General features: G+C 42.0%; 1 protein-coding gene across 6 annotated transcripts in view; it reads right to left on the bottom strand.

The window, feature by feature from the left end:
- The window catches only part of bin1a (bridging integrator 1a), a 151,320-nt gene extending 130,619 nt beyond the window's left edge, over positions 1 to 20,701 (bottom strand). For all 6 annotated transcript variants that reach the window (XM_073025509.1, XM_073025545.1, XM_073025536.1 and 3 more), the window contains exon 1: positions 20,546 to 20,701. In XM_073025509.1, the coding sequence (XP_072881610.1) occupies positions 20,546 to 20,641 (96 nt within the window). In that variant the 5' untranslated portion in view covers positions 20,642 to 20,701. The remainder of the gene's footprint in view (positions 1 to 20,545) is intronic.
- Between the last annotated feature and the right edge of the window lie 1,130 nt (positions 20,702 to 21,831).

Below are 21,831 nucleotides of genomic sequence, written 5' to 3' on the forward strand. Positions count from 1 at the left end.
ACTTCCCCCCCCCCCCCCCCCATTGATGCTACCTGGCCTGCTGGGTTCCTCCAGCATCTGCAGATTTTCTATTGTTTGTGATTAGAGCTAGAGTTCATAGAAACATAGAAAATAGGTGCAGGAGTAGGCCATTCGGCCCTTCGAGCCTGCACCGCCATTCAGTATGATCATGGCTGATCATCCAACTCAGAACCCTGTACCTGCTTTCTCTCCATACCCCTGATCCCTTTAGCCACAAGGGCCATATCTAACTTCCTTTTAAATATAGCCAATGAACCGGCCTCAACTGTTTCCTGTGGCAGAGAATTCCACAGATTCACCACTCTCTGTGTGAAGAAGTTTTTCCTCATCTCGGTCCTAAAAGGCTTCACCTTTATCTTTAAACTGTGACCCCTCGTTCTGGACTTCCCCAACATCGGAAACAATCTTCCTGCATCTAGCCTGTCCAATCCCTTTAGAATTTTATACGTTTCAATAAGATCCCCCCTCAATCTTCTAAATTCCAGTCAGTATAAGCCTAGTCGAGCCAGTCTTTCTTCATATGAAAGTCCTGCCATCCCAGGAATCAATCTGGTGAACCTTCTTTGTACTCCCTCTATTGCAAGAATGTCTTTCCTCAGATTAGGAGACCAAAACTGCACACAATATTCTAGGTACAGTCTCACCAAGTTGTACAACTGCAGTAGAACCTCCCTGCTCCTGTACTCAAATCCTTTTGCTATGAATGCCAACATACCATTTGCCTTTTTTACCGCCTGCTGTACCTGCATGCCCACCTTCAATGACTGGTGTACAATGACACCCAGGTCTCGTTGCATCTCCCCTTTTCTTAATCGGCCACCGTTCAGATAATAATCTGTTTCCCTGTTCTTGCAACCAAAGTGGATAACCTCACATTTATCCACATTAAATTGCATCTGCCATGAATTTGCCCACTCACCTAACCTATCCAAGTCACTGCATCCTATTAGCATCCTCCTTACAGCTAACACCGCCGCCCAGCTTCGTATCATCCACAAACTTGGAGATGCTGCATTTAATTCCCTCGTCTAAATCATTAATATGTATTGTAAACAACTGGGGTCCCAGCACTGAGCCTTGCAGTACCCCACTAGTCACTGCCTGCCATTCTGAAAAGGTCCCGTTTACTCCCACTCTTTGCTTCCTGTCTGCCAATCAATTCTCTATCCACATCAATACCATACCCCCAATACCGTGTGCTTTAAGTTTGCACACTAACCTCCTGTGTGGGACCTTGTCAAAAGCCTTTTGAAAATCTAAATATACCACATCCACTGGCTCTCCCCTAATCCACTCTACTAGTTACATCTTCAAAAAATTCTATAAGATTCGTCAGACATGATTTTCCTTTCACAAATCCATGCTGACTTTGTACGATGATTTCATCTCTTTCCAAATGTGCTGTTATCACATCTTTGATAACCGACTCTAGCATTTTCCCCACCACCGATGTCAGATTAACCAGTCTATAATTCCCCGGTTTCTCTCTCCCTCCTTTTTTAAAAAGTGGGGTTACATTAGCCACCCTCCAATCCTCAGGACCTAATATAGAATCTGAGTTTTGAAAAATTATCACTAATGCATCCACTATTTCTTGGGCTACTTCCTTAAGCACTCTGGGATGCAGACCATCTGGCCCTGGGGATTTATCTGCCTTTAATCCCCTCAATTTACCCAACACCACTTCCCTACTAACATGCATTTCCCTCAGTTCCTCCATCTCACTAGACCCTCGGTCCCTTACTATTTCCAGAAGATTATTTATGTCCTCCTCAGTGAAGACAGAACCAAAGCAGTTATTCATTCAAAATAGTTCCTTGCTAAAATGTACTGGACAGCAAATTTTTTTTTTTTACTTCCTCAGAATTTTTTTTTTAAATTATGATACACTGCTCTTAGCTGAACAAATACAATTTCAGACAACTTGTGTCACAGGAATTGAGAAAAATTAACTTTTGAATATAGTATATTTGATTGCACAACGATGTGACACTTCCCACTTAAGTGTCCAACAATAATCAGGCAGCATTGATGGATTCCAATTGCTCTAATTCCATTCCTCCATGACCACAATGTCCTGGTGAAACCTCTCATCATGCTCATCACTGGCAAGGAAGTAGTCTTAATGAATATTAGTGAACCATTGCACCTCATGGCTTTGTATTCTTGAAGACTGTCTACAAGCTGCATGTAGTATAGTGCCCTATAGTTGCCAAATCAACATCCTTGAATGCCTTCTATGCAATTTTCTCCAGTCCCACTAGAAGTTCTTTGATGACCTGTTTGATTCGTAAACCAACAAAAATGCCCTCCTTAACCTTGGCATCAGTTATTCTGGAAAACATATGTCTCAAATATCGAAATCCTTTGCAGAACTTTTTGAAACTGGTGACAGCAGATTCCATTCTTGCAGTCTTGAGCCCAGTAATTCTGCTTTTGTCTTTGACAAACCCAAGTCTCTGAACAGGTCATTTAACTCAGATTGAGTTATCAGATGACCCTCAAAGAGTTCAAAATCTGTATCAGTATCATTTTCCATTCCTGGCTCATGCATCATGGCATCTTCATCTGCCTCCTCTAGACTCCATGTCTCTGGTGGCTTTGGTACTGGAAGATTATCATCATGTGGCACAGGTCTCATGGCCAGAGGCAGGTTGGGGTATTCATTGGATTTCTTTTATTTAGCAGAGAAACCAGACACGCTGGTCAGACAGAAGTAGCAGTCTGTCACGTAATCCTTCTGCTCTCACCATATCATTGGAACAGCGAATGGCATTGACTTCAGAGTACCTCTGAGCCAAGCTCCAAATCAACAGCCCATGTTACACAACAAATAGGAGCAGCCTAGGCTTTGTCTTGGTCATCAATTTTACAGCCAAAGTAGAGCTATTAGGCTTTCTTAATAAGAGTCATGCTCTTGTCTTTGAGATTTAAGTGTATAATCGCCATAAGTTTATCAGATGGTATCATGGCTGTTGCAAAATTGGCAAGACATTTTGCTATCACAAAGATGATTACTTTGAGTACACAATGTTATGCACATAGAGCATGTGCATCGTGATCTCAAACCGCTAACATGTAAACAGTGCATAGAATGGTGTGTGACGCTTTTATAGTCTTTCTAAAATCTGTCCTGCCATGCAGCATCTGCCCTGCCCAAGCATACCCAGCTTATATTGTGGGCAACATAAGTGGCTTAAATTAGCAATTGAAATAACACATAGGCAATTTCAAAAAGTGGTGCAGGATAGGGAAATTTCATGGGATTTTCAACAGCAGCAGCCTAAACTCCTTAAGCTTAAACTCCTAAACCAAAAGCATTCAAGCACAATCTTTGTCATCCACAGGCTAAAACTTTCACACCATGAAACCACCTCAAAGAAAGCCAAAAGGCTTCATTGGCAGTCCAACTTCTGCTCCTTCCTGTTCACAACTACACTGGCTGTTTGATCATGAGAACTACATTTACTACACACCACAGGTACCATAGCAACTTGCACCCTTCATAATCAAATTAGGCAATGTACCAGAAGAAAAAAAAATTAAGACTCATGAAAGATTCTGGAACAAGTGGCCAAGTTCATTGTCATTGGTTTATTGATCAAAGCAGTTCATTGAGTAATGTAAATACTAACAGAACAGGAGAGTTACAGGTTAAAGCACTCCTGTAAGCATAAGGACTAAACAGAATCCAGTACTGGATGATAATTTGAATCAAGGCATACAAGGCCATGAACCAAGAGGTGGCAACGGAATCCGTAGCGATACTTGTTTAGCACGACAAGATGGTGTAAAAGTCTATTTCTGTATTTTGACCATGACAAAGCCACAGTGAGAAGCACAAAACCCTAAAGGCTATAAACTGTCAGTGGCTGGTAAAGCCAGAGGGTTTAAGTGGTTAAGCACAGTTGAAAATGGCAATTGTCCTCTATATAAAAAAAAGCTCAGGCTAAATTCTCACAAGTTCTAACAAAGGATGCTCCTGAAATTACATATCCGATAAACTTCTGATTAGTTCTCAATCCCCCTCCAACAGCTGCAGCACCACACTTCCCACTCAATGAAGTATTCTAGAAATATTAATTAGAAGTTTGATAGCAATGTTTTGTAAATTAAGCCTTCAAAGATCTGTCCTGGGGTAGAGATCAGTCTCTACAAGATCAGTCAGACCATTTAATTAAAAACTCTACAGATCGCCTCCACACACAGATGGAAACACTTGGCACAAAGTGTTTTATAATGAGTGGTTTCTGAAGCAATTGTACTGTAATGTTAAAAATCTGACAGTCAACTTACACATTGCATATTTCCACAATAAACTGATACTAATGAGGTAAACTTCAGGGAAGAACTCCGGTATTGTTTTATAGAACAAAAGCAAACACTCCAATGTCAGATGCAGAACAGACTGCTCAAATGTTGATTTGTGAACTAGCACTCACGACTAAATTAAACTCAAATTTTACTGGCTCACATTCATTGTACAACCTCTGAAATGGATTAACTTCAAGCAATGGCAACTTTAACAAAGGCAAAATGCTAACGTGTTCGTGCACAATGTAACAGCCATCATTAATGCTCAATGCCCAATTTAATCCACAGCAGTAAACACTGGGAAAACTGACTAAACTGTCCCCTAGTATTCTCTCCTTCCTCTCTCCATAGTTCAATAATCAAAACCAGGTTTACTGTCACTGACATGTTTGAAATTTGTTGATCTTTGGCAGCAGCCACTTCTGCATATCAGTGTAAATTACAACAAATAGAACTGGTGCAAAAGAGTTCTCTTCCCATACATTCAACATATTATGTTTACCTCTGCTTGATGTTTCAGTCTATAACCATCCCAACCCACACTGTACATTTACCCAAACTAATGGATTATTTGGGTAATAATCTTATTACTTATCATATGTAATGAAAGTTCAACTCCCTGAACACAGTTAAACTTACACTGTTCAACACATCAAGTAGTTTCCCAGCATCATTTTCAATTTTTGGTACTTTCCCTGGCCATGCATTTCTTCTTTAGAAGAATCAAGGCATCCCATCACACTACAAGTGGCCCTGTCAGCAATATCCCTATTCATGTCACCACATTTAAAAAAGCTAAAGCTTGCAGTACATCAAGTGGGCAGAACAATGTCCAGCAGAATATTTAGCCTGCAGGTCCCAGAGGATATCTGTACCAAACAGGTTGGAAAATATTAAGTACATTCAGCATTTACACAAGGCGATGGCTATATCCAGCTCTTATGTTTAAGCTCGGGAAAAAAACAGACAACCCTTAGTGCAACAAAGACTTGGGCTCCAAGGGCTTTCATAGAATCGGTAAAGACAATGAAAGGGAAGCCACAGTAGCACATTTAATTTCTTTGAATGTCAAGGAGGTTCAGCATATCAGAAGATATCTGATTACATCGTGATCATGTACTACAATTCAAATGCATAGAAACAGAAGTTGCAGAATAGTGAACTCGGCCCATCCCTCCCCACCATCAGCATCATCGACACAGGGCAACATTTATCAAAGATCCCAACAATCTGCAATCAGGCAGGAGGGCACGCCCTGTCCACATCACCAGGCTCAAGGACAGTTACTTCCCTTCAGGTATCTGGTTCTTGAAGAACCTTAATCACAACCTCAGTATAACAAACCTTTAAACACCAATGGGGTACTGCTCCAACAATTTTCTTGTATATTTACCGTATGCTCGTGAACTTGTGTCTGTGATGTTGCCACTGCTATTAGTTTTGTATTGCAGCTCTCCATATGATAAAACTTTACAAAAGCCCATTTGGTTCATGGAACAATTCTGTCAACCATTCCCTGACCTTTTCTCACAGGTCAGTAAACAGCAGCTGCTTACCCAAGATCCCAGGTTCAAGACTCCCCAGCTGAACAGCCAAGCATCCACTCCTCAACTGTATCTCCCTCCACAGATGCTAACTGACTGCCAAGTTCCTCCAGCACTGGATGTTACTTTGTAAGATTGTATTTCAATGAAACCTCAATGAGGATTTAACTTTGATTCTTAATTTGAAGCAGGCTTTTGTTGGACACTACTAGAGTTCAGGAATTAGCCCAGTGTTCCTTCACTGCACTTCACACTTGATCTTTTGAATACATGACCAAATACAAAGTGGCTTAAATTCTTAAGACCAACATTACTCTGCTTTTCCATTTTCCTAGCAAAAAGGGATAAACTGACTTTTCTTCCATGTTCTTGCCTGCTCAAACCCATTCATACTCACAACTCACTTTCCTTTCTCAGCAACAATCAAACTATCCTATATTAGTCAAGAATTAGACAAGGAGTCAGCACAAATCCATTAGTTCAAAGCCTCAATCTAAAAACTGGTCTGGTACATTTTCCAGCGTTTCATGCTAATCCAAAGAATATTCTTGGGTAATAAGCTCAGCTCATCAAAATATTTGAGTAAACTGGTTATAAACACAAGAAAAAAGTCTCTGCAGGTACTGGAAATCCAGAGAGAGCAAGCACAATGCTGGAGGAACTGAGCAGGTCATGCAAGGATAAGAAGTCAATGTTGAGTTGAGACCCTTCATCAGGACTGGAAATGAAGAGAGCAGAAGCCAAAATAAAGTGGCAAATAAACTGGTTTCCCATTTCTACTTTACCAGATACTTCTCCATTAAGCTCAGAATGCACCTAATGATTTTCAGTGTCCTTGCTACCACATCCTTCTTTCAGTTGTTAAAAAACTTTCACTCCACCATTATCACCCACCAATCCTGTCATACGGTTGTGCACCAGACTTCCTACTAGAATTAAATTTACTTAAGTTCTGTTCCAGTAAACCTCCAAACAGGATTAATGGGATCACTCAACCTACCTCACTGTAACCCTTGTATTTCAGACTACCCGCACTCTTAAATTTTGTATTTTTTTTACTACCTTTATGTAACTACACTCAGTGACCACTTTATTAGATGCCTCCTGTACCTAATAAAGTGGCCACTGGGTATGCTCGCAGTCTTCTGTTGCTGAAGCATATCCACTTCAATGTTCAACTTGTGATGCCTTCTGCACACCACTGTTGTAACACATCAAGATCCTGATAGAGGTGTACAAGATGAGGAGCATTAATCGTGTAGATAGCCAGAGGCTTCTTCCCAGGGATGGAATGGCCAACACAAGAGGGCTTAGTGTTAGGTGCTTGAAAATAGGTACCAAGGGGATATCGGGGCAAGATTTTCCCCCACACAGAGTGGTGGGTGTGAGGAATGCATTGCCAGTGGCTGTGGAAGCACATACAATAGGGTCTTTTAAGAGCCACTTAGACAGGTACATGCTTAGAAAAAGAGAGGGCTATGTGCCAGGGAAATTCTAGGCAGTTTCTAGAGTAGGTTACATGGTCGGCAGAACATTGTGGGCTGAAGGGCCTGTTCCTGTCAGCTTGAACCAGTTTAGCCATTTTCCTCTGACCTCTCTTATCAAGGCGGCATTTTCACCCCATGAACTGCCACACACTGGATTATTTTTTGTTTTTAAATTACAGGTCACCCCCCCCCCTTTACAAAGGTAGAGCGTTCTTATGAAACCCTTCTTAAGTCAAAATGGCGTAAAGCAAAGAACCATTAATTTATATGGGAAAAATGTTTGTAAAAGCAAAAGCAACACACACAAAATGCTGGTGGAATGCAGCAGGCCAGGCAGCATCTATAGGGATAAGCGCTGTCAACGTTTCGGGCCAAGACCCTTTGTCAGGACTAACTGAAAGGAAAGATACTAAGAGATTTGTAAGTAGGAGGGGGAGGGGGAGGGGGAAATGCGAAATGATAGAAGACCGGGGGGGGGGGGGGGGGGGGGGGGAGGAGAGTTGAGAGCCGGAAAGGTGATTGGCAAAACAGATACAGAGCTAGAGAAGGGAAAGGATCATGGGACAGGAGGCCTAGGGCTCCCCTCCCCTTTCTTTGTCCCCAGGCCTCCCCGTCCCATGATCCTTTCCCTTCGCTACCTCTATTCTTTTTGCCAATCACCTTTCTGGCTCTCAGCTTCACCCCACCCCCTCCGGTCTTCTCCTATCATTTTGCATTTTCCCCTCCCCCCCACTTTCAAATCTCAGAGAGACATATTTTATTGATCCCGAGGGAAATTGGGTTTCATTACAGTCGCACCAACCAAGAATAGAGTAGAAATATAGCAAAATAAAACCATAAATAAATAATAATAAGTAAGTTATTCCAAGTGGAAATAAATCCAGGATCAGCCTATTGGCTCAGGGTGTCTGACATTCCGAGGGAGGAGTTGTAAAGTTTCTCTTACTATCTCTTACTCTTACTATCCTTTCAGTTAGTCCTGATGAAGGGTCTTGGCCCGAAACGTCAATAGCGCTTATCCCTATAGATGCTGCCTGACGTCAGCTGCTGCGTTCCACCAGCATTTTGTGTGTGTTGCTTGAAACACGAGGAAATCTTCTTTGTAATGCGAAAACAGGTTACTAATGTAGGTCTTTTGTAAAAGCAAAGTGTAAAGTGAACATTCGTAAAGTGGGGGACATCTGTATTGGATCCCCATATCCAACATGCCAAGGTAATAGCTGACAAAGCTGGTACCTTACTTTAAGAAACCAAGACACCATTTTCCCTAAATAGAACAGGGAAACCCAAGGACAAGTATACTGACTTGAACCCATGCCGAGTAGGAACCAATTTAGGATTGCCTCTTTTAGACAATGACCAAGAAACAACCATAGCATGCTTGGTCAAAATAGCACTCACTACAAGCATCACTGAAAATGACAACATGATCTCAGAGGATTATGGGCACAGCCCAACAACAGATGCACTCTAGGACAGCTGCATACAACCTCAAATCTTATCTCAATTTAGAACTGCTCTTCAAAAACCAAACGAGGCATTCTAAATAAAGTGGAATAAAAGATTAAAATCAGATTTATTTCTTGTGATGTTTATCCTATATTCCCACTAGAATTTTGAGCATCCACCTTATCCCTCAAATAGATGTCAAATATAGAAAGCGCACCCACCATCTGCCCATGTCAATCTGGAATTTCAAATTCCATACAGCCACAAGCTGTCCTGCTCCTGACATTCATTCAATTCCTTTCCTCAGTCGCGATAGCCATTGTGGATTAAATTACATGCCATGAGACAAGACACTTGTTCAATGGCTGTGATGCAGCTTCAATACAAGGAGTAGATTGGAATGCCTCAGAACAAATAATCCTCAAAAAGCAATAACCATCAGCATCTCCAATTTTTGTGTGACTACAGACTAATTTTATAGTATAAGCAGCTGAGAAATCCTTGAAGTAAACCAGATAGATGATAGATAAATTGAGGCATCTCATGTTCCCAGTGGGAAAAAATATACTCCTTTAAAGATGAAGCATGATTAACATTTAGTAGATTATCACAGATGAACTAATCTGGAAAAGGGTCCACAAGTACATGGAACAGATTACAATTCTATTTAGAATTTTCAATGAGCAATTGGAACTAAGACATCAGATCATTATCTGCACCACTAACTCTATTTGGTCTAAATAATCCATTGTCTATAGCTAAAGTATGGTGAATCTGTGGAATTCATTGCCACACATCTGAGGCCAAGACATTGGGTATATTTAAAGTGGAGGTTGACAAGTTTGATTATTCAAGACATCACAGGTTCGTGGACAGTGGAACTGAAAGGTATAACAAAGTAGCCATGACAGAAGGGTGTAGCACTTGATAGGCCTAATGGCGGTCCACATGTCTTATGATCTAAATTAATTTGTCTTGGGCTGAACACATAGGACCTGTAATAAAGATCAGATTTACCAGTGATAGGACGTTTAAGACATTCAAGTGCTGGTGAAACATCTCTTTGAATTTCCAAGTCTTAAATAAAAATATGATGAAGGCTTATGAACCTGAAATATCAAGCTTCTCTTCCCACACATCTTGCCTGACCTGGTGAGTTGCCAGCAATACTCGTGTTTGATTTTCAATACCTGCAATTTTTATTTTTAATTCTTGAAGGTATGAGACTTTGAAAAAAGAACCAGGATACTTTCATCTACTTACTACTGTCTTCCCGGATGGCAGATTTGAGGTGACCTGGCAAATAATTAGGATATTTTACAAAGTAACACAGCACTATTGAGGAAATTAACATACAGAACAACATGTCATAGACTGGGTAATGTCCAATTTAATGGGCAAAATTGAAAACACAGGCAATAGGAAAGCATTCCATTGTCTTGTAGGTGTAAAAAAGACTGCAACTCAAGGTTAAAGAATAGTCACTGTGGAATATCTAGCCTACAAATTGCTCTTCTAGCAAGCCTTGTATCAACACCTCTATTTTGAGACTGAAGAGAGCTTGACTATGCACATCAATACTCATGTCATTCTACAGAAGCACAGAAGAAAGCATCCCAATGTGCTGCATCACTGTGCCACCAGAACCACCAGACTCAAACAGCAAGGCTATACACGACCACCAACTAAACCACATCTCCACACACTTAACCACCACTATATCATTTCCTTAAGTTCATCTGTAGTCAGTTTCACTCCCCGCATCTGATTATGAATGAGGAATTTGAGAGCTCATATTGCTTGTACCACTCAGATTCATTTTATCAATCACAAGTTGAAAGCATACAGCGAAATGCATCGTTTGCATTCAGATCCAACACAACTCAAGGATGTGCTGGGACAGCCTATAGGTGTCACCACACATTCTGGTGCCAATATAGCATGTCTGCAGTGGCCTAAGACAGGATGTTAATTGGCATATCAAGCTATGTATCATATCTTTAGCCAAGTTATTTTACACTATTGTAACTTATCAAGTTCCAAAGCAATTACTTCATATTAGAACACATGGTGAAACATATGTGTTGAAACAATAATTTTTTTGTGGCCATAAAGTCAGCCCTCAATACTAATTCTGAATATCTGAGATTTTTCCTTGCCCAAACAAAGGTCCTTAAATAGTCAGCGTTCAAATGATCCTGCTGTGATCACGAGTGATCCAACTGAGATGTGCTCCCACTGTAAGTCACTGACAGAACTAATATCTACTCAAAATATTGACAGAACTAATATCTACTCAAAATATTGAAACAATCCATCATTTTGTATTCAACACCGAATTCATTTTTATCTTTAAAACTCCAGTGGCCAATTTATTATGATGTCCAGTATCTAATAAAGTAGCCACTGTATGTTTTTGGTGTTCTGATGCTGTGGACCATCCAAGGTTCGATACATTGTAAGTTCAGAGATACACTTCTTGCATATCACTGTCATTATTGGAGGTTCTCCAAAATACTGTCACTTTCTTGTCAGCTTGAAATAGTCTGACCAATCTCCTCTGACCTCTTAACAAGGCATTTTCACTCAGAACTGCCACTCAGGATGCATTTTATATATAGCACCATTCACTGAAATCTCTAGACTGTTGTGCGTAAAAATCCCAGGAGATCAGCAGCTTGAGATACTCAAAGCACCCCGTCTGGCACCAAATATTCCATGGTGAAAGTCACTTAGACCACACTTCTTCCCAATTCTGATGTTTGGTCTGAACAACTGTAACTCCTGACTATCTCTACAAGCTTTTGTGCATTGAACTACTGCCATATTATCAGATATTTGTATTAACGAAGTACAGATGTACCACAGTACACCTACAGCTCTAGCTTCTGTTGAGCTCAAAGTCATAGCAGACACCAATAATGTAGATGGCTTTGAGTATTTTTTCCCACAGGTGAAAGTTAAGGCAGTTTATGAAAATATGAGATTACATCAGAGAGGTCTTTAGATGTAGCAGAGAAGTTCAAAGCAATGTTTGGAAAAAATCTTCCAAAATGTGGAAATTGAGCATATCATGGGGTGCACAAGTTAGGCCAGCTCATGTAGATTTTGGAGTTGGGTATTTATAGCTAAATAAATTGCATGCAAATTTTAAAGATGCCAATCTTTTTGATCATCAGTCAAGGCAAACCAGAACAGCGAACCTCTGCTACTTCCAAATCAAATAGTTGATGTGCATCCATTAAAACAAGCGCCCTTTTAAAATCACAGCTGAGTTTATAATGAGTCAGTGCTCCCTCAGGAATGCACAAGTATTACACTGAGCCTCTGAAATGTGTGGAATCTTTTCCTGAGAATTAACAGCTGAAGTTTTATCATGGCAACAGCAATGATATTTATTTCTGATCAATATGAAATATGGTAGAGCCCAAGTAAAAGGATGCTCGTGTACAGGTTTAAAGATAGCTGTAAATGGTTGAAAACTACAAATGGGATGTTTGCACCCAATAGGCAGATCATAGAATGAAGGCAGTAAAATTATGGTGCAACTTTATGGTTAGGCCAAGCTTCTCAATGCTATTTACCCTAACTAAAATCTGGCTGCTAGATTTCCCTGCATTAAAATGGTTGGTTAGCATCAGTCTGTCTCGAAGACCAAAAGGTGGTTATCATCACAAGCCTGGGCAGAAGGTACGGAGATCCTGAGATGCCCAGTTGTCAAGATCCCCCTCTTGGCCTCACCACTATAGTCAAAGGAAAGGTTGTAAAGCAAAACATTTGGCACCAGCTTGGCTGAAGGAGCTGCCAGAAGGATGTTCAATGATGTCCAGCCGCCTTGGCGGCTCCACTCCGGATTTGTGTCTGGGTTTACTCCCACAACCTTCATCTCTCACGAGACTGCCCACAAGTCAGTGGGGCTATTTATCCATTAAAATAAGGGCAGAATCTAGTTAATTCTAATTTTACTTCCTAGTACTAGTCAACAGCCCTGTAGATGTTGGTATAAAATTTTCAGTTGCCAAATTTGATAAATGATTTGGTCTCTACTCTAACAAGCAGCAAATGCCAGACACTACTACCATCTACAGAAGGTCATTTCCCCAGCTCACTTTTAATGTATTACATCTACGGTGTCTTAGTTCATGACCCTCTGGTAAGATGCAACTAGGAAAACATTTTATATCTGCTAAACACCTGAACAAAAGTCAGAAACGACACCGCCCCACCACCAAAGATCAGATTCAATTGTAAGTTCCCTCAAATACATTTCCTCTGGAGTTCTTGTGTTACCACAATCAACAGTAGGATTGTTAAAAAGCATCTTGACAGCAGTGATCATATTTCATTTGCTGTGTAGTACATTTAAGATGCCTCAATGCACAGTGGAGTGTATCCTAACTGGTACAGAAGCATCAATGCCCTTGAACAGAAAATCCTCCAAAAACCTAGTGGATACAGCCCAGTCCATCCATGAGTAAAGCCCTCCCCACCACTGCGCACATCTATAAAGAGCACCCCCAAAGACCTCCCGCTATCCATTCAGGCCATGTTTTCTTCACAGCTACCATCAGGCAAGAGACACAGGACCCTCAGGACTCAAACCACCAGATTCAGGTACAGTCATAACTCTGCAACCAGACATCTGAACCAGCATGGATGATAGCACTCACTTTCAAAGACTCTACAACTTATACTCTCGGTATTATTTATTGTTTATTTGCACAATTTGCCCTCTCCTGCACATTGGTTTGTCTGTCAGTCATAATGTACAGTACTACGCAAAAGTCTTAAGCCCTTTGGGTCTTTTATACAAATTTTGTTTGACACGTTTATTTTGTCTTCTGCATTAGTGAGTAAAAAAGAGCAAACACTAGATTTCAAATTCATTTTCCAAAAAATTAATTGTTAGAGAAATGTTATTTCATTAAAGTAACATTAAGTGATCACTTTTCAATAAAAACTTGATTACTTTGTAAGTGTATAGTCCAGAGCATGATTAAACAAAATTAACAAACAGGATGCTAATGATCAATGAAATGAATAAACTAAGCTGATTAGTTTAGAAGGAATCAAACTGGGTGAAGCACAATCAAACTAAAAGGTGAGAGTGTGACAGTTTAACCTTCATATCAATTACTTACAACATGGCAAAAGTGAGCAAAGCAACAAGACACAACGTGCGCAGCCTGCATCAGCAAGGTCTCTCCCAAGCAGAAGTTTTGCAGCAGACAGCAGTTATAAAATGTGCTGTCCAAACTCTTCTGAAGAAACGCAAAGAAATGGACAAGGTCAGGGATCAGAAATGAGTGGTCAGTCACAGAGGCTGAGTGCAGCAAACAAGAGATCATCAGATGCCCCTTTTTAGTCCAGTGCTGCTGTCAACTCAGAACTCAAATCACTGGAACCCAAGTACAACCCCTTTACAGTCCAGAAGTCTTGACAGAAGCTTACTTCACAGAAGATTTGATACCAAAAAGCTATTCCTCCAAAGTGGGATCAAAGCCAAGATTTTCACCTACATACAAAACAGAAAGACTGGAGTGTTGAGCAATAGCGGTGACCAACGAGTCAAAATTCACAATTTCTAGCTCCACCACAAAGCAGTTTGTCCATAGAAGAGCTGAACAGTGCTACACTGACAAGTTTTCTGCACATGACATTGAAGCATTCCTTGCAGGTTTGGGACTGCATTTAGCAAATGGAGTTGGTGATCTGGTCAGAATTAATGGAATCCTCAATGCTTAAGTACAAGCAGATTCTCATCCATCACACAATACCATCAGGGAGGAGCCTGATCGATCCCAACTTCATTCTGCAGCACGACAATGATCCCAAACACACAGCCAAGGTCATAAACAACTACCCTCAGCAAAAAGAAGCCGGAATTCTGTAACAGATGGTGTGGCCTCCACAGAGCCCTAATCTCAACATCAATGCTGTCTGGGATTACCTGGAGAGACAGAAGCAAGTGAGACAGCCAAAGTCTGCAGCAGAACTGTGACAAGTTCTTCAATATGCTTGGAACAACCTACCAGCAGATTTTCTTATAAAACTGCACGAGTGTACCCAAGAGATTTGATGCGGCTTTAAAAGCAAAGGCTGGTAACACCAAATATTGATTTGATTTAGTTCTTTTTAAAAACGTTTACTGCTTTTTATATTAATATTTGATTTCAATACTTCCATTTCATAATTTTTGAGAGCATCTTCACTTTACAAAATTTTATTGTACTGTAGTTTTCATAATTATTTCTTTTCCTGTAAATGTCTGCAAAAAATCTCAAGGTAGTATATAGTAATATACTTTGCTAATAAATTTACTATGAACAGTTACAATTCAGGACATCTTGGAAAATGCACAGAAGCAGAATGCATTCTTTACAAAAACATTACAGGAATCTACTGAAAGCATAACATAACTGGCTTGAAAATGAGATGCTACAAAAGAGACCAGAACTGCAAGGGTAAAAGTAAAATAGCCAAGAGAAAGTTGCTTTTATTTAACAAGAGGAAGATGTGAAAAGTTGTTTCATGTCCCTCCTCCCAAGGTCAGTAGAACGATTGCTTCTGTTACACGACCTTAGTACAGAAGGTAATTTCAAAACATGCTGATCACCAAATTTAGAACTGGCGAACTACAAGCATAGCAGTATACTTCAACATGGCAGAATGATCAAGTGAGATTTATCCCAAAAGGAAAAAATGCAGTGATTTGTTAGGGCATGGGCTTGTGAGGAAGGAACATATAAAGCATGCAAACGAACTATAAGTGAACAATCACATTTTACAAAGGCAATGGAGGTGCCACAGAAGGTACGTGAATTGCCAGTAGTCAAGATAATCAGAAAATCATTGGTATAAACAGAAGGCGAAACTTCACACTTTTTTGGAGGATGGAAACATTAAGATTATTGACCAGAAAATCTGCTCACATGCTTTAATTTGAGAGACATCCACAAGGTGGTTGACATCACAAATCAAATACCAAAGTGGAAGCACATTCAACCATAGAGACCAAAGGGAGCTAGATAAATAATCAAGAATTTACAAAGCTCTGGAGAAAGGGTAAGGCAAAATGGCTGTAGGATTTGCATGGTATGTGTCTGATGGGTTGAATTGCTTCCTCCCATGCTATAATTGCAATACTTTGGTCAGACAACTAAGTGTTAATTACATGGAAATGGTTCCGAGGGTGGGGTAGGTTGCGGTCATTTTCCTTGGAAAATGAACTGGAGAAAGATTTAATCTGTGTGTACAGAAGTGAGGGACTAGGCTAAAAAAAATTACTGCAGAGCCATGGAAAGAAAGTAAAAGGATTAGAAGCAACTTGGAGAAATAGACACCCCACAATTCATTGCCTACAAAATTGGAGAAAAAATCTCACTATTACAAAGGAAAGGATCTTTTTCCCATGTTTAGAAGGGCAAAAAGTGAAAACATGAAGAATTACAATGAAAGCACGACAGGATAGCTGCTGAAGTATTTCTCCCTGGCTGAAATCCAAGTCTAGGGGATGAGCTCAAGACGAGGAAATTCTTCTTCACCCAAGGACATTCTCAGAACAATCAGGCTGTAGATATGATGTCACTTGGTACACTCACCGATGTTGAGGAATCAGAAGATGACAGAACTGGGTGCAATCAAATTAGATTACCGAGTAGACTCAAAAATCACAACTTCTCTTTATTTTGTAAGATTCAGAAGGTTAATTAAAATAGACCATCCAACTGCAACACATTGGTCAAATCACTGATCTCACATTGCCCTCCGGTCCCCACCCTGACTGCTTTCCATTTCTCCGCAAGTATAACATCAGAAACTATTCATACATAGACTTGCCAGCCTGTACCACCATTCACGGAAGCCACAGGATCACACATCGTCATCTCAATATATTTATTCTATTAATAGAGGCTTCTTGTACCTCTCTTCAACCAGATCCTCCACCTTTTCGTCAGGAGACCAGTAACAACCCTGACAATCACAGGTGCACCATAGTGAGTGCTTAGGCCACCGCTCTAATCTTTACACTCATGCCTGTGTGCCTAAGGAGGTGTCAACACTCCCAAGTTTATAAAGACTTGCAACTGATCCAACTGATCCACCCTAGCTCCCACTAACAAATGGGGACATACCAACTGAAAGACATTACTACTATTCTCTAACACGGAGAGAAGAACTTCACCCTTCTGATGCTTGCAGACTTCCAAGTCTCATTTCCCTCCATGCCTGCAGATTATTCACTCAAACCTTCTGACCTATGCTCTCGATTCTAATGGCAAGGGCGGAGTGCCACGGGAGGGGTGACAGAGAGGTGCTGGGGTGGGTGGAGACACACCCAGCCCTGACACATCAGGCAAGCTCATTTGATTCCAAACAACCAGTTTACTGATCATCACAGATTGTCTCTCTGGCACTTCCCACTCCCTCCCTTCCCCTTTTCCCAGCCATGATTCCCCCCTTCCTGCCTTATTCCCACTCTCATTCCACAATAGAGACCTAGATCAGAACCAGGTTCATCACTCATGTCATGGAGCTTTTTTTTCCCGCAGTACAGTGCAATACACAATTACTACAGTACTGTGCAGACACCCGAGATATATCTGTCCAAGACTTTTGCACAGTACTGTCCAAACTGACCGAAGGCAAAGGCATCCCTGAATGTGCCAAAGCCAGATTAACAATGACACAACAGCACGATTCACTTCCACAATCTTAAACCCAAGCCAGTGTATCCAAACAGAATAAAATTTAAAGTAGATTTGGTGTTCTCTGCAGCAGTACTTGTTCAATCTAAATTTAATAGCTGTAATTCAAAGAGATAAAAAGGCTTTGGATTTGAAATTATCTTAATTATCTAAAATTATCTAAATAAGCAGTTATCTGAGCTCAACCAAGACACTAAAATAAGTATTCAGGCACAAAGTCAACTGCTTACTTCCTTTAGAGAGTAGCAAACTTCCATACTGGAGACATACTGTCACTGAGTACAGCATCTCAATATTTAGTAAATACAGAATACCACCTATATAATTCTTCAGGAATAAAGAATTCAGAACTTTAATGTTAAGTGATGTTTTAATGGAGACACAGATTGCAAATGTTTAATTGGAACTAATCACACTAATTTTCAATGCAATCTACAGCAGACAGATATTCCAGCATGACCTTAATCCATTTACAATACATCAATTTATCTTTGGCACACTGCTGTTCTAAAAGACAGTCAACATCTAACAGAAAAAAAACTACACAAGATGAATCAAAACAAAACTAATAATTTCTCAAAATCAACACAGCACGTGCACAGTTTAAGCTGAGGTTCCTCAAACACTCCTTTGTCATTAAGCTGGTTGACACGATAGTGTCGCACTTTGTGCAACACTATTACAGCTCAGGGCATTCCAGAGTCAATTCTGGCACGGTCTGCATGTCCTTCCCATAGAGAGTGTGGGTTTTCCCCGGGGGCTTATTTCCTCCCAGTCCAAAAAGGGGCAAGGGCATTGATCATTACCAATTGTCCTTTGAGCAGGCAAGGGTTAATGGAGTGCTGGGTCTACTTTGTGCTGTACCATCAAGTAAAAATGAAACAATACATCTGACAAGGTGGTGGAACAGAAACCTAAAGAGCACTGCACATTGTTCTGGGACTAGATTTGTCCTCCCTGCCAGATTTCTGAATGGCCCATGAACTGCTGCAACACAATAATAATTGTGCTTTGTCCTGTACTACTGCCAGAGGGGAAGAGTGGCCTGGGTGCAGTGTGTACCATCTGCAATGCATACATTTCATTTTCATTTGATACACAGCATGGTAACAGGCATTCTCACCCAATAAGGCTACACCACCAATCATACACATGTAACCAATTCACATACCAACCTGTACATCTTTGGAACCTGGAGCATCTGGAGGAAACCCATACAGTTACAGGCAGAACATACAAATTCCTTACAGACAGCAGTGAAACTGAACCCCAGTCACTGTATTAACATTACACTAACGCTGCACCTTTCCAAAATTTCTCTCCACAAACACAACTTGAAACATTCTTGCTGATCATATAGATGCTGCCCAACCTACTGAATGTTTTTGTGCCTTCTGGTCACTGGATTACTCACAGTGAGGATGAACAGAAGTGGGTGAAAGTTTCACACAATGTGCCCGGAGTTACATCACACAGCAAAAGGCCACATAACTGGTTTGTAATCCCGATGAGGGTCATGCTACAGAAGTCCCTGTAGGAAGGGTGTGGTTACAGTGGAGTAGATACAGAAGTCCCTGTAGGAAGGGTGTGGTTACAGTGGAGTAGATACAGAAGTCCCTGTAGGAAGGGTGTGGTTACAGTGGAGTAGATTCACTGGGATTGGAGTATTACAGTTATAGCAAGAGACTATCTTGCATTAACATTGAGTGAAAGAGGCCAGCCAAGGCTGACAAAATTATGAGGGGGCGCAGACTGAATTTTTCCTCAGGTGAGGATGCAGAAGAGGACAGATTTAAGCAAGAGACAGGTACTAAAATAACACTCTGCTCCCCAAGACAGATTTAATTAGAACTCAGAACACTGAGGTGATGGAGACAACACTGACAAGAGTTAAGAAGCATCTGCAGAAGTGCTGGAAACACTAACGTGCAAAAGGCAATGGACTACAGCTCTCTGGTTGCCCTTTGAATGAGGGATTAATCAGCCATGATCAAATGGCAGAACAGGCCAGGCAACATCCTGCTGAAGCATCCAAAACGGCAACTGTACTCTTTTCCATAGATGCTGCCTGCTGTTCCTCCAGCATTTTGTGTGTGTGGCCAAATGTTTTGATCCAATGTCTTATGGTCTCTTCGGCAACCTCTCAAGGACCCACATCCTACCAGTACAAGGACTAGCAAGCATGAGCTTTAGAAGTTAACTTCAATTGTTTCTGCGCATCAGAGGTAGAGAAGTCTTTAAAGAGACTAATAAAATTATGAAAAGTATTGATGCTTTTCTCCCAGGGTAAAACTCTCAAGGACACAAGTTCAAGGCAAGGGCGGGAAGAGAAAAAGTTAAAGGAGACGAACAAAGTGAATGGTAGATGACCAGAACACACTTACCAGCAGTGGACATGTACAAAAAGGGAATTCAGACAGACACGAACGCGGCAGAGAATGAAGGGTTACGGATTAAGTGCGGACGGAGAGATCCGGGTCATAGAACTCACTGCCGTGCTGTACTTGGTCTCTACTCTAACGTAGATAAACTGCAATCATGTGTTGAGATATAATGACCAGCACAGACATTGGTGGGTCGAAGAGTCTCCTAGCTGCTGACCCATTTCCCGATTAATACACAGCCGGCTACATCCCCCGCTCTGACCACGGCGGGAGTCCAGGCTGGAACCGTTCCAAGTGTCAGTCCGGGATCGTCCCGAGCGCCAGATCCGCAGGCTGATGGCTCTGCGACCGGAGCACTCCTCCAGGGGGCCGGCTCCTGAACCCATTGCACCCGGGGTCCTCGACGGACGAAGCCGCTAATTCACAGCTCACCTGGGTCCCCCGGGATGCCCCTCTAAGGCACCTAAAAGCACTGGACCCTTAAACGCCGGCTCCGGGATAAAGGTTCCGCCCCTCCCCGGCGGACTCCGAGACCTACCCCACCCCCGGCTCCAAGACCCCCTCCCCGCCTCACGGAGTCCCGGCTCCCGGAGCAGCCCGCCCACCACCCGCTGCCACAAAAGCTCCAAGAGCCGCACCTTCTCCTGCGCCCGGTTGATCTTCTTCTGGACGTTCTTTGCGATGAAGCCGGCGCTCACTCCCTTGGCGGAATCGGCCATGTTGCTGCGGAGCATTCACCGGGAGGGGGCGGGGCGCCGAGCAATAGGACGACGGGATGCGGGCGCGCGCGGTTAAAGGGACTGCGGCGAGGGGGCGGGACCTCAATGGGACGTCGGAAGCGGGCGCGCGCTCGTTTAATGCGACTGCGGCGAGGGGGCGGGACCTCAATGGGACGTCGGAAGCGGGCGCGCGCGCGTTTAAAGCGACTGCGGCGAGGGGGCGGGACTCAATGGGACGTCAGGAAGCGGGCGCGCGCACAGTTAAAGGGACTGTGGGGAGGGGGCGGGGCCGCACACGGGGACGAGCCGGCTATTCTGGAGAGACGGTTGGAGCAATTCGTAAAGGGTTGAATTTTCATGTACCCAAGGCCGGGTGAACTAAAACCTGGAGCAATCATTAAAGTGATCTTGTACAAGAGGCAGGGCAAAATCAAACTTGGAACAGCCCTTAAAGGGGGCTAGACACTAGAATACTACAGCACAGCACAGGTTTTTCGGCCCTCGACGTTGTGCCGACCCATATACTCCATAAAAAAGTACCAAACCCACACTGCCCCGTAACCCTCTATTTTTCTTACATCTATGTGAATGTCCAAGAGGCTTTTAAATACCCCTAATGTTTTAGCCTCCACCACCATCCCTGGCAAGTCATTCTAGGCACCCACAACCCTCTGTGTAAAAAAATTTCCCCTGATGTCTCCCCTAAACTTCCCTCCCCTAACTTTCCACATATGCCCTCTGGTGTTTGCTATTTGTGCCCTGGGAAACAGGTACTGGCTATCCACGCTATCGATGCCTCTCATAATCTTGTAGACCTTTATCAATTCCCCTCTCATCCTTCTACGCTCTAAAGAGAGAAGTCCCAGCTCTGCTAACCTTCCCTCATAAGACTTGTTTTCCAAACCAGGCAATATCCTGGTAAATCTCCTCTGCACCCTCTCCATAGCTTCCACATCCTTCCTATGATGAGGTGACCAGAACTGAACACAATACTCTTAAGTGTGGTCTCACCAGAGATTTGTAGATTTACAACATGACCTCTCTACTCTTGAACTCAATCTCTCTATTAATGAAGCCTAACAACCCATAGGTCTTCTTAACTATCCTATCAACCTGTGCAGCGACCTTAAGGGATGTATGGATTTGAACTCCAAGGTCGCTCTGTTCAGCCACACACTTAAGTAACCGACCATTGACCCTGTACT

This window comes from Hemitrygon akajei, chromosome 2 (assembly GCF_048418815.1).
Source record: "Hemitrygon akajei chromosome 2, sHemAka1.3, whole genome shotgun sequence".
NCBI classification, from domain to species: domain Eukaryota; kingdom Metazoa; phylum Chordata; class Chondrichthyes; order Myliobatiformes; family Dasyatidae; genus Hemitrygon; species Hemitrygon akajei.